General features: G+C 43.7%; 1 protein-coding gene across 5 annotated transcripts in view; it reads right to left on the reverse strand.

The window, feature by feature from the left end:
- The window catches only part of LOC107829718 (E3 ubiquitin-protein ligase PRT6), a 31,051-nt gene that overhangs the window by 4,269 nt on the left and 12,494 nt on the right, over positions 1-14,288 (reverse strand). For all 5 annotated transcript variants that reach the window (XM_075248052.1, XM_075248055.1, XM_075248053.1 and 2 more), the window contains exons 7-15: positions 10,839-11,039; positions 10,040-10,701; positions 9,621-9,672; positions 8,933-9,536; positions 8,582-8,790; positions 7,953-8,488; positions 7,766-7,870; positions 7,619-7,685; positions 7,434-7,511 (exon numbers count right to left, since the gene is read on the reverse strand). In XM_075248052.1, coding sequence (XP_075104153.1) covers positions 7,434-7,511; positions 7,619-7,685; positions 7,766-7,870; positions 7,953-8,488; positions 8,582-8,790; positions 8,933-9,536; positions 9,621-9,672; positions 10,040-10,701; positions 10,839-11,039 — 2,514 coding nt within the window. The remainder of the gene's footprint in view (positions 1-7,433; positions 7,512-7,618; positions 7,686-7,765; positions 7,871-7,952; positions 8,489-8,581; positions 8,791-8,932; positions 9,537-9,620; positions 9,673-10,039; positions 10,702-10,838; positions 11,040-14,288) is intronic.

A 14,288-nucleotide genomic window follows, 5' to 3' on the forward strand; every position in this document is an offset into this window, starting at 1 on the left:
TAGCCATCGCCAGCGCCCAGCCACAGGCAAAAGCCAACAGCGTCGCGCGCGCAGACAATGCCGCGCGCGCAGACCCTGATGCTAAAGACAAAGTTGCTGCCAACGGACTTGTTGCTGCTTTGTAGAAGACTAAGTCCTTTTCATTGTAAATATAGAGTAGTTTTGCTGCATTTTCTTTAAGTGTGATTTTCCAGCTTTCATAGGTCTAGTCATGTAACTTTGGTTTATTTTTTTTAAGCATTATTAAGGGGGACCAAACAATCAAAACTTTCAAGCAAGCAAACAATTCTCTGTACTGGTGTCTCTCCCCCCGACACCGTCTTGTTTTCTGTAATAGCTTTCATTCAATGCAATCAAGCTTTCTTTCATTCTCAATTCTCTTTTCTGCTCTCTTTCAATTGCTCATGACATTGGTTTTCCCGTACGGCACTGACAATCTAGTCTAGCGTACGGAGGGGACCTCAATTGGCGGACAGCAACCGTACTGACATCGGTTGCCTAGCCTTATGTCGCCCTTCCAAGGAACTTCAGGAAGGCGCCGCATAACAGTTGGTATCAGAGCCTAGGCTCGACATCGGACGAGGGATTACATTGCAATTGCCACCATTTCTGACCATGGTGAATTATGGGGATCGCATTGCGACCCTTGAGGGAACGGTTGACGCATTATGGCCCATCGTGGAAATGGTGCCCGATCTAAAGACCAGCCTAGTGCAAAGGTTAAAGGTTGGACGACCTGGACCGCAGACTCATCCATGCCGAAGTTGACATAGAAAACATCAGTCGCGACTCTGAAGGAGACCGGCAAACAGCAGCCACAGAGGCAGCTGAAATTTTTGGTAAATTTGAGGTCCTCCAGCAGGAGCGTGCCGAGGATTTAGCCAACAGGGAACAAGAGGCAGACAGGGTGACTGCCATGCAACAAACCATAGACAACTTGACAGGCCAGCTCAATGTTGTCAATGCTGCTTTACAAGGCCTACTTCGAGGAGGCGGAAACCAATTTGAGGGTGGTGGGAACCTCGCCCCCATGGCACAAAAGCTGAAAATTCCTGAGCCAAAGCCATACAGTGGAGCTCGGAATGCCAAAGAAGTGAAAAATTTCATTTTCGACATCGAGCAATACTTCGATGCCGTGGGAAGCCTAGAAGAAGCTAAGAAGGTAGCAACTGCTGCCATGTATCTTCAGGGTGATGCCAAACTCTGGTGGCGGGTGAAGTACGAAGCCATCAAGGCTGGTGAAGATGCCCTCGAGACATGGGCGGAACTGAAGGCAGCCATACGCCTACAGTTCTTCCCCGAAAATGTTGAGTACAATGCCAGGAGAAAGTTGCGGGAGCTCCGCCAGACCAAATCAGTGCGAGATTACGTGCGGGAATTCTCCGCGCTCATGCTGAACATCCGTGACATGGGGGACAAAGACAAACTCTTCACCTTCCTGGAAGGGTTGAAACCTTATGCCCGGATGGAGTTGCAGAGACAAAGGGTAGACACGTTGCCTAAGGCAATCCAAGCAGCAGAGTGCCTTGGGGATTACCAAGTGGAAGCCCGGAAGGATAGGCCTCAACAGCCTGTCCGAGGAGGATACAAAGGGGGCCAACCAAACACTGTTGGCCCTAGCAGAAGTGGAGGAGAACGGAGTGCACCCAAATCCAAGGCTCCCTCTTTCGGCAGTACTAGTGCTGCATCTAACAACAATGATCGGGGGAGGAAGCCCTCCTCAGGATGTCGTCATTGCGGCGGACCACATTGGAATAATGAATGTCCACATGCACAGATGAACGCCCATCAAGCTTTTGAGGATGGGACGGATGACGACGCCGATGATGCGGACCAGACCGAGCCAGTAGGTGCATTCAATGCCATTGTTGGCTCCATTTCTGAGCCCTTAGCGGGAACTAGTGCCGGTATCCGCAAGAAGAAGGACCCCTGTCCAATTGCCAGGAAAGGAAATAAGAAGGCGAATTTGAGGACTCCTCCTCATCAAGAGAGGACCCTAATGTTCGTTGACATGAAGGTAAATGGCAAGCCCATTCGGGCAATGATAGACACGGGTGCCACCCACAACTACTTAGCCTCGACTCAGGTGGAGCGTCTTGGACTAGTTGTAGGAAAGGGCAAAGGTCGTGTGAAGGCTATCAACTCACCACCTCAACCAGTGGGTGGAATAGCCAAAGAAGTACCAGTGAAGCTTGGCCCTTATGAAGGAAAGTTCAACCTGCGGGTAGTGATCATAGATGACTTTGAGTTAATAGTGGGGTTGGAATTCCTGAGACAGACCAATACCATGCCCGCACCGTATGCAGACATGCTACTGATGATGGGGGCAAATGGGGCCAAGCCCTGCATTATTCCGTGCATTCCCATGAAGATGGCAGCCGAGAACATCTCGGCCTTGCAGTTGAAGAAGGGGGTAAAAAGACATGAACCCATGTTCCTGGCTACCCTCTGCATGGAAGATATAGAACGCTCCTCGGGTCCCATTCCTGCACCCGTGAAGGAGTTACTTCTGGAATTTGAAGACATCATGCCACAAGACATGCCAAAGCGTCTTCCGCCTGGGCGAACTGTGGACCATGAGATTGAGTTGGTGCCGGGTGCGAAGCCACCTGCCCGGGCGCCATACAGAATGTCACAACCCGAACTCACCGAGCTTCGGAGACAATTGACGGAAATGCTAGACACAGGGATCATTGTGCCCTCCAAGTCCCCATACGGGTCCCCTGTGCTATTCCAAAAGAAACATGATGGTAGTTTACGACTCTGCGTGGATTACCGGGCTCTAAACAAAATCACCGTGAAAAACAAGTACCATATTCCGCTAATGGCAGACTTGTTTGATAGACTGGGTGGTGCGACGGTATTCACCAAAATAGACCTGAGGACAGGTTATTGGCAAGTTCGGATTGCAGATGGTGATGAGCACAAGACGACTTGTGTGACAAGATATGGGTCGTACGACTTCCTGGTTATGCCCTTTGGCTTGACTAACGCGCCAGCCACATTTTGCACCTTGATGAACCAAGTCTTCCGAGAATACATTGATGAATTCGTCGTGGTTTATTTGGATGACATTGTGATATATAGCCAGACACTAGAAGAACACCTGGAGCATTTGCGGAAGGTCCTAGCCCGATTGCGGGAGTACGAATTATATGCGAAGCTATCCAAGTGCTCCTTTGCTCAGAAACAAATTGACTTCCTCGGACATGTCATTGAGGAAGGGAGGATCAAGATGGACCAGCAGAAGATTCAGGCCATTACAGAATGGCCGCCTCCTAAGGATATACATGCCTTGAGGTCGTTCCTTGGCCTATGCAACTTCTATCGGCGGTTTGTGAAAAGTTACTCCCTCATTGCAGTGCCGCTGACAGAACTTCTCAAGAAGGCCACCCCGTGGGATTGGGGCCCCAAGCGGGCAGAGGCCTTCGACGCATTGAAGATGGCTATGTCTAGTAGCCCAGTCTTGGCCCTCCCTGACTTGGCCAAGCCATTCGAAGTGCAAACGGATGCCTCCGACTATGCACTTGGTGGAGTATTGCTACAAGAAGGGCATCCCGTAGCGTACGAGAGCCGGAAACTGAAGGATGCGCCGCCCATGAGAAAGAATTATTGGCTGTCGTTCATTGCTTACGCCTTTGGAGGCATTATCTACTGGGAGCCCCATTCGTGGTCAAGACAGACAATACAGCCGTTAGTCATTTCATGACCCAGCCAAAGCTGAATGGACGACAGGCTAGGTGGCAGGAACTCCTAGCGGAATTTCACTTCAACCTGGAGTACCGAAGTGGAAAGACCAATCATGTTGCTGATGCACTCAGTCGGAGAGCTGATCTAGCATCGATGTGTGTACTCGCCGCCCTAAAGGGAAGCGAAGTAACCACCACCATAAAAGACCAGATACATGATCTACTCATCAAGGATCCTGCTGCACAGTATTTGGTTGATCTGGTAGGACAGGGCAAGACTCGCCAGTTCTACACCGAAAATGGGTTCCTGAAGGTGAAAGGGAACCGACTTTATGTTCCTAAAGGAGATCTGCGACGGACTCTTCTTGCAGAATGCCACGATACTTTGTGGGCCGGTCATCCCGGCGAGGAACGCACCATGGCATTACTTCGCCGTGCATATTATTGGCCTCAAATGGTCGATGACGTCGCTCAGTATGTGAAGACTTGTCTAGTATGCCAGAAAGATAAGTCAGCCCCCTTGACGCAGGCAGGGCTCTTGGAACCACTAGCTGTACCAAAAAGACCTTGGGAAAGCGTTTCCCTGGACTTCATCACCGGATTGCCCAAGGTCGGAGATCTCACAACTATCTTGGTTGTGGTGGATCGGTTTTCCAAGTATGCTACCTTTATAGCAGCCCCACAATATATATCAGCAGAAGATACAGCTCGACTATTCTTCTCTCATGTCGTCAAATATTGGGGCTTACCTAAAGACATTGTTAGTGATCGCGACTCACGCTTCACTAGCAATTTTTGGACCCAACTCTTTAAGTGCCTCGGGTCAAAATTGAGTCATAGCTCAAGTTTTCATCCGCAATCTGATGGCCAGACGGAGCGATTCAATGGCATGCTAGAGGAATATCTCCGGCACTTTGTGACCGGATCGCAGAAGAATTGGGTGAAGCTTCTGGATGCTGCTCAACTGTGTTTCAATTCACAAAAGAGCTCAAGTACCAACAAAAGCGCTTTTGAAATTGTTACCGGACAGCAACCGCTACTCCCACACACAGTGAACGCACCAAACATGTCAAAATCTCCTCGGGCTGCTAGCTTCTCAAAAGAATGGAAGCAAAATTTGGAGATAGTGCGGAGCTATCTTGTCAAAGCCCAAAAGCGGATGAAGAGGCATGCTGATCAGAATCGCCGCTTTGTGGAATACCAAGTGGGAGACAAAGTGATGGTCAAAATCCCAAAGCGGTACTTGTTTGCAGGGGTCCATGACCCTCGCCTATTGCAAAAATATATTGGACCCTTGTCCATTGAAAGACGCATTGGGAAAGTTGCATACCGGGTGGATACCCCAGCTTGGTGGAAAATCCATCTTGTTTTCCATGTCAGTCTCCTGAAACCTTTTCGGGAAGATATGGAGGATCCTTCACGAAGCCAACTCACAATACCAAGTATTCGAGGCCCCAATTCAACCGGGAAAAGGCGTGCTGAAGCTATTCTTGATGATCGAGTGATTCACGCCTCAAGAAAAGATCACCAGGAGTTCTTGGTGAAATGGCAGGGATGTGATGCAGAGGAGAATACTTGGGAGAGGGAACAAACCTCAAAGCCTACAAGAGCCTGATTGATGATTACCTTGCAAGGAAGGCGCCGAGGACGTCGCCAACTCAGGTGGGGGAGAATGTCATGGGCGGCTTTCCAACCATGCCCCATGACCCCTTGGACGCGCCCCGTGGCGTCCTGGCCAGCCTCCCAACGCCCGTCGCCACGGTCGGCCCCGTGGTCTCGGCAGCTCCAAGTGACAAGCGCGCATGTGCCTCTGTCGCCCCACCGATAGCCATCACCAGCGCCCAGCCACAGGCAAAAGCCAACAGCGCCGCGCGCGCAGACAATGCCGCGCGCGCAGACCCTGATGCTAAAGACAAAGTTGCTGCCAACGGACTTGTTGCTGCTTTGTAGAAGACTAAGTCCTTTTCATTGTAAATATAGAGTAGTTTTGCTGCATTTTCTTTAAGTTGATTTTCCAGCTTTCATAGGTCTAGTCATGTAACTTTGGTTTATTTTTTTTAAGCATTATTAAGGGGGACTAAGCAATCAAAACTTTCAAGCAAGCAAACAATTCTCTGTACTGGTGTCTCTCCCCCCCGACACCGTCTTGTTTTCTGTAATAGCTTTCATTCAATGCAATCAAGCTTTCTTTCATTCTCAATTCTCTTTTCTGCTCTCTTTCAATTTCTCATGACATTGGTTTTCCCGTACGGCACTGACAATCTAGTCTAGAGTACGGAGGGGACCTCAGTTGGCGGACAGCAACCGTACTGACATCGGTTGCCTAGCCTTACGTCGCCCTTCCAAGGAACTTCAGGAAGGCGCCGCGTAACATTCAGCATGCACCTAGTCCTGTCAGACTCTGTAATTCCCAAGGAATTTTTCTGAAAGACTAATACTGTATTTACAAGCTTTGGCCCTTCAAGAGAAATTTCAGATGTTTATTTATTTGCGAACTTCCGTTTTTCCTTTCAACAATTCTATTTTACATCTGGCATTTGGTCTATGATTTGCAAAATTGACGTCTAAATAGATGAGCTGAATCTTAATATGACTACTAAGCAACAGTCCAATTATTTGCAGTACATCTATTACTGAACCACAGAAACCCGAATGAAGAAAGAGTAAGCCACATTTTATATATCAAAGATCAATCTTTTCTTCCCAAATAAGCTGCGCAAATTTGACAAGGCAACAGTCCAAAATTTTATCGTATACAAACATAGAGGGTTTCTAAGTGGAAATAGTGAATAGAAGTGGAGATAAAGACAGCTTGTTGATGAACTTATACATTTATTCATATACTATAGATAGGCTATCTATCTTGATAGGTCAAAAGAGATAAGAGCCTAAGGAAGCAAGAATAGGCTGCTCCTCCAAGGAGAGAGGTAGTGGATCCATGTTTCGGTAACATCATATGTAAAGAACATTGACAGGAGCTAGGAAAGCCATTCATCAAAAAGTGGATACATTTTGGGACAACACCAAGAGGGAAATACAATAGCTTTTTATAGAGGAAGTATACACAGTTTTAAAAATAATATGTCCATGTTTTTGCACTGTTTTATTTGCACTGTGAAACCTACGTGTACATAATATGTGACTGCTAAAAAGCTTCAGATCTTAGTGCCAGAAACATTGTGGAACACAAAATACATGAAGAATGGAAATAATGATATAAACTAGGGGGAAGGAGCTGAAAGGGAAGAAAGGGAACAAGCCAAGTATGTACCCAAGCATGTCCTATAGGATAGGAACTAATCTTTTACAAGCAAATTACGGTTAGCTGTATGAGGAAAATACCAATGGGTAGAATGAACCATTGAACATCATTGTATCTTGAAGCTTTGGTCAATATTAAAACATCCAACCATGTGTTAACACTATTCTTATACACCCCTCCCCCGTTTTTGACAAATAAAACCTTTTCTTACAAAACTGATTATTAGGTAGAAACAGTCTATTTTCTCCCTTCCTAGATGTTTTAATCAGGGAGAAAATAGACTGTTTCATTGGATGAAATAAATGAGTGGTTAGTGTTTAGTTTTCAGTGCTTTCTCCTCGGGTGAAACAGTCTATTTTCTCCCTTCCTCCGTATTCTTAAGAATGTAGATGAAGAAAAAAAGATTGATGTTAACTAAACACTAACCTTGTGCAATCCAAGTCCTTTTACACTATGCAAGGATAGCTAAACCACTGACTTACCTCTTCACCAAATGCGTCCAAGTATGGGGAAGGCCACGATGCCTGACGAGCGGATTTTTGAAGTAATATTGTGGTTTTCTGTAGTGAAAGGACAATCAAAAGTCATTCTACTTGCCCTAAAAGACGGTATATTGCATCAGAAAGATCAACACATATAAACAAGACAAAAAGGAAGTAACACTTACTCTGACTAATAAGAACACCGCAGTACCCGCCCCACAAACCATTGCATGTGTTTGGCACCCACTTTCCCTGACGAAATCAAATGTCAAACAGAATTTCAAGGACTATTAGAAGAATAAAAGAAAGATGCATTGCAAGTGCATTTATACCCGCAACATGACTTCCAATTCGGAGAGCACAGTTTACCACACAGCAGGCACAATGCAGGCTCCTCCTGTACAACTCCACAGTCCGGACAGTGCTGTTTAATATACCTGAAAGTAGCAGAACATTCCAGGGTTATAAAAAGATAATTTAGACAAGTCAAATCATGTATGTAAGCATGTATATACCAACCTCTGTAAGAGGTCCTGGTAAAGATGAGGCAAAAGCATCAGTTTAAATGGGACAGCAGGGGTAGAATACAAAACACTCTTTAGACTGTGAGCTTCAAACTGCTTGGAGAAACGATGCAACCATCTTGGAACCACAAAACGTATTATGTTATCATTAATAACATCATCAAGTTGGGGAATCTTAAATAACTTTTCCAATTTTTCAATCTCAGTGAACTCATCTGCAAATTTTTCGCCACATTCCATTGTTTCAGCCATGGAATATGGTAATCCATCTAATACGTTATTCCCGTCACTAAATGGTTCTGATATAGAAGAACGAATCAATTTCCACAATAATGCACATCTTCTTAAATAAGGAAAACTCTGGCTACGAATTGCATCTTTGATGTCACAAGTTTCAATATGATTAGAATCAAAATATTTATAAGCAACTCCATATTCCTCCATTATTCTGTAGACGTCAGTAACCAGAGAATCACTGCCTCCTGACTCAGTCAAACTAGTTTGCCGCTTTCTGCAATAGGTAATTACAATCTGAAAAAAAAAGAAATAACTTAGCACCAATCAAGCACAAAAGACCTAATCTGTAACAAAGAGAACGATTGGACGAAGAAAATTTGCAATAACCTGAGTGATAGTGACAACATAGAAAAGATGAACAAGAGACAAGAATGATTCCTCGCACGATAGAAATGGGCTCGGAAGGCAATATAACACCCACATTAATGATGAAAAAGCATCATGTGCAAGAACTGGATCAGAAGCTCGTTTCCAGAACCGAATATCGGGGTACTGTAATTCTGTTTCAGAACATTCCAAAATAACTTGCATATTACCTGCAAAGCACACCAACAATCATAAACTGCTTCTAGATTCCCCTGACATCAATTACCACAATATCCATATTCCCAGAATCTCAGCTTTATCCTTTACAAATAATAGAATCATAAAAAGCAACTTATGGAGCAGGAACCATACCTCCAACAGATGGACTGTCTGGAGGCTCATCTGCAGAAGTGCCTGAGCATATAGACTCTGCAAACAACTGAATACCTCTTAACCTCAACAGGACAGTAAGTGAATTCTTTGTCCGTGTGCTTTGTATAATACCTAGTAACAAGGCTAATATAAAACAGTTTGAAGCTTTGAGTTCTTTATACAGGGCATCAAGGCTGTAGTTTGGAGCTAAAGAAGTCTTCACAGATCGAGCAGCAATTTCTGTTGATACAAGTGAGTTCTTGAGTGTGTCAAACAAGATCAGAGAATGACTAAGCCTACCAGATTCTGAAATCTTATCCTTGTCTGGGAAATACATTTCACATAATACCCCAACCACAGATTCAAGATTTATTCTCATCTGCCCAAATTGCTGAAGTGGAAAACTGTGTAGAATCTCTTTACTTCCAGCAACATCAGCTGCGCTTTGCAGGAGAAATAAAGCTTCTTGAAAACGAAGTGCTGAAGGGCCTACAGCATCTGATGGACCAGTTGAAACAGACTGTGTCAACCTTTTAGTGTCTCCAGGTAATGCTGGCAGCACTGAGTTGGCAAGTCCACGGCATACAGGACAGAGGAACTCCCCCTGAAAAAACAGAATAAATGACAATAATTTAGCAATTCACTCCATAAGAGAGCAGAGAAGAAGAATATAAAGGAGTTTTTGAACCTGATCCGGGTCTACAATATGACCTCCTTCAATAACAAGTCTTCTGGTGTACCTGCGTAAAAGTTACGAGCCAATTACTGCTCTAAACTTGAGGAATTGGACAAAAGTCCTACTACGGAGCACAATAATACATCCCGCATAGTAAGTCTAACATAAAGTAAACTTTTTAAGTTTGAGATGGAAATACTAGAATAAAGTAGACTAAAATACAAGATCAGTGATAGGAAAACAACCCAGTGACACAGAGAAACCGAATTTCGCCAAATCAGAAAAATAAAGAAAAGCAAAGATTGATAATGGCTTAAGAAGTTCACTTCAATGATCAGACAAGACAGCCTCAGAAGTACAACAACAAAAGGAAGGAATTAAAAAAAAACTTTCAAGGCACCCACCCTCTTTTTTGGTTAAGAAATTATTACCTTTCCTTTAGCGAAGATAAATAGCGGTCAAGGCATCCCTGATGCACCGCATGACCACAGGATGAAAGATATACCCCGTCACAATCTGATGGACCAAATCCATCGTATGCTGGACGCACCATACTTGACTCCAGTTGTGCTTTGTGGCTATTCACCGACGCAGAAGGACTATGTTCTCTTGAAAGAGCAGAAATGTATCTTCCAAGCAAAAGTGACGCAGCACGCCCACTACCACCCAATGCTGAGAGCTTCTTATCATTTTTCAAAGGATCCCAGCTCCGTGAGTTAACATCCATTTCTTCCCGAATCAACGAGTACATGTGTTCTTCTAGCATCTCGAAGGAAGAGACTGTCTTTTTCTTTACAATGCTTGATACACAAGGAGGTTGAATGTTCTTCATTGGGGGGAATTTTGCCTTGATATATTCCACAAATGCCTCCACTTCATTAGGTTGTCCTTCTAAAGCAAGCTCATTTACTTCATTTTGGATTAATTGCATTAACCAAGACGATGAAATAATTTCTGAACTTCTTGAGAGATTGCTCCTTTCAGATAAAATGTCTTTCAGTTTTTTGGCACAAGACATGGGCTCTTTCCCAGAGCGGCGAGTTTGTTCCCATGAAGGAGGACCTCTGTTGGTGAAACTGAGAAGCCTGGATTTCTTATATCAGGAATCAAGATGAAATAAGTATCGTTCACTTTATCAGGAGGATAAATTAACGTTCAATAATCAGATAAATCACCAGTCATATCCAAGTAGAAGAAAATGATATCAACACATAAAATAGGGCCACCTACCTGAAGAAGAATTAGGTAAGATACAGGACTTTTAGAATTTGGGTCATGGCAAAGAGAGCAAATCACAGGAGTAGCCTCTTCAGATCTAGGTCTAGCATCTGAATTGCATGACTCTTTACCACGTTTAGAATCATCTACAGCAGCATCTGCTGTGGTATCAATGCTTGCTAAAAACTTGGATTGCTGGGCCCTCATCTTCTCCTGTACAGTAGGCATGGAATACATTGAGAAAGTGACCGAGTCAAACCAGATTCTCCCTGTACTGTTAACTAAAAACAGAGAGATTAAGTTTTCTCTAGTTCTACTATGGTATGGCAACATAGCGCAATGGAAGTATGCATCAGAATGACAATGACACAAACAACATTCAAATCTATGATATGTTGTGCAATTCTCTAACTCTATGTTTCATATATATAGAGGAAAAGCAAGGCTAGCTTCAACTTTAGGGAGAAAACTAAATTGCAACACCTTGATTCTTTTTAGCGCCAAGGAGCTTTTTTATGGGGTCAGTGCATGTCAATAAACAGGAGATACATGTACATGTTTGTTACCATATTTGGTAATATGCAAGTTCAAACAGGTATCCAGCTGTCTTCCTTTATTCGGAAATACTCTCTTTTATTAAAATTGATGTTAGTTTCCAGGCCAGCTTGCGCATACACTTCGACAATTTCACAGGGTACCTGCTACCTCCCACCAGCACAGATACAGGGTAACTCTTGCCACCAAGACTTAGGCAAATGGGAAGAAACTACTTTTTTTATAATCGTGATGTTCGGGCCAGCTTGCACACACCTTGATTAATATCACGAGATACCTGCTACCTCCCACCAACAACAGATACCAGGTAACTCTATCCACAAGGCTTGGACTGATGGAAAGAAATCACTTGGTGCTTTTTGCCTTCGCTGGGACTTGAACTTGAGACTCATGGTTCTCTTCCCCTTTCATTGACCACGAAGCCACACCCTTAGGTTCTTATCTGGAACAATAATTCCCTCCATGATATAAATAATTTTGGGTCTCCAACATTCCATGGTAGACTTAACACTAATGACTTGTTCAAGATATCATGAAGGAAAGTATTGTTCCAGTGCTATCCTTCGTGGTGTATAAAGCAACAAGTCATAGACACAGATAAAAAATCAATTACAATTGCCTGTTCACCTAAAAAATATTACAATTGCCCGTTTGGAATCCTAGAAGGATGTTTTGTGCAGTTTGGGAGAACTTCTGTTAATTAAATTATGCGGCTGTGATAATACTAAAGAAGGTAGAGTTTGCTAGGTCACCATCCTCCTACTCCGGAATATATGCATTGTAGTATTGCAGGATAAAGTTATGTCTCCTACTTCATGTGGAATGGAATAGGTTTCTTGCCCTGAACAGGTGCGAGGCAGCGTATTCTCAGTAGCAGCAATTATAGCATAACCTACATTAAGTAGCAATGCTTTGTCATTAATACTAAGTTGTACTATTATTTTTCATTTGGTCATTGTAATTACACATATTGACACAAAAAATGTTAATACACTTTTCTGAGTTAAGAAAACAGATACCTTCACTAATCAACTGAAGAAATTTTAGCTTACAATTTTACTTGAAAAATAAATATTATTCTGAACATAATACGCCTGTAGTCCAGGTAAGGCATAACGTAGTCAATAGACTCAAAGTTAACTCCACCAGACAAATCACTAACGGGGAAGATTGTGATTTTAGACAATCAACAACAACAACCCAGTATAATCCCACAGGTGGAGTCTGGGGAGGGTAGGATGTACGCAGCCTAGCCGTACCCTGGAAGGGCAGAAACTGTTTCCGATAGACCCTCAGCTAAAAAAGGTGAAAGAAGCCCTGATAGCAAGTAATAGCAAGACAAATAATTAGAAAACTAAATCGAAGATAGCAACAGAGAATATGAAAGAGGTACCGATAACAAGTAATAGCACGACAATATATTTAGAAAACTAAATCCAAGGCAGCAAACGAGAATATGAACGAAGTACTACTAGCAAACTACGGAATTACCGATGACAAGTAATAACGGAACAAGACATGCGAATATAGCAAACTAAAGAAAAAAGGGTACCGGACTAGCACTAATACTACCGAACTAGAGAAGACAAAGGGAAACGCACGACTACCTACTAACCTTCTACCCTAATCTTCAACCTCCACACCCTTCTATCTAGGGTCATGTCCTCGGTTAGCTCAAGCTGCGCCATGTCCCGCCTGATCACTTCTCCCCAAGACTTCTTTGGCCTACCTCTACCCCTCCTCTCACCTCCCAAGGCCAACCTCTCACATCTCCTGACTGGGGCATCTGTGCTTCTCCTCTTAACATGCCCGAACCATCTCAACCTCGCCTCACGGATCTTTGCCTCCACAGGGTCCACTCTCGCCTTGTCTCGAATAACTTTATTCCTAATTTTATCCAACCTAGTATGCCCACACATCCATCTCAACATTCTCATTTGTGCTACTTTCATCTGCTGGACATGGGAGTTTTTGACTGGCCAACACTCTGCGCCATACAACATAGTCGGTCTAACCACTACCTTGTAGAACTTACCCTTAAGTTTCAACGGCACACTCTTATCACACAAGACACCGGAAGCGAGCCTCCACTTCATCCACCCTGCTCCAATACGGTGTGTGACATCCTCATCTATCTCCCCATCCTTCTGAATTATAGACCCCAGATATTTGAAACTCTCTCCTGGGAATGACTTGCGTATTGAGCCTCACATCCCCGTCCGCCTCCTGGGTAACACCGTTGAACTTGCACTCCAAGTATTCTGTCTTGGCCCTGCTCAACTTGAAACCCTTAGACTCCAGAGTATGTCTCCGGACCTCCAGCCTCTCATTAACGCCACCCAGCGTCTCATCAATTAGACAATAGAGAATGTATTTTTGTGATTGTAACTAGAGGGATGTTATTGTAGTTTACCCTATTGTTTTCATTCCACTAACATTATCCCTATCTGGTACATAAAGATTTTTATACCAAACATGTATTTTTTTTAAAATAATGCTATTAGACAAAAATGCAGATTGCTTTGACCAAGCATGTAGAATTTAATGTGGAGATTACCAAAACCTATATACCAGATAAGGATAATTATTTTTTTTATTTGGTACCGTCCACTACCCCAAAACTCCCTACCTAGAAGTCCAACAGTTGCATGTGACTCGAACCCCAAACCTTATGGTTGGATATGGGTCTTTACCATTAGGCTATCCCTCCCCCGTATGCCAAAGAAGGAATTTCCAATTCTCAAGTCTTGACCTACATAGCAAACAGTCGACACAACAGAGCAGCAAAATCAACAACTTGCCGCTAATTGCCTAGAGAGCTGAAAACAGACTATCCATATCTACCAAATTATTTTTTGAACAGGCCATATTTAGCAAATTATTGAACAACATATCATTAACTTTCTC

The sequence above is a fragment of the Nicotiana tabacum genome, chromosome 24 (genome assembly GCF_000715075.1).
Source record: "Nicotiana tabacum cultivar K326 chromosome 24, ASM71507v2, whole genome shotgun sequence".
NCBI classification, from domain to species: domain Eukaryota; kingdom Viridiplantae; phylum Streptophyta; class Magnoliopsida; order Solanales; family Solanaceae; genus Nicotiana; species Nicotiana tabacum.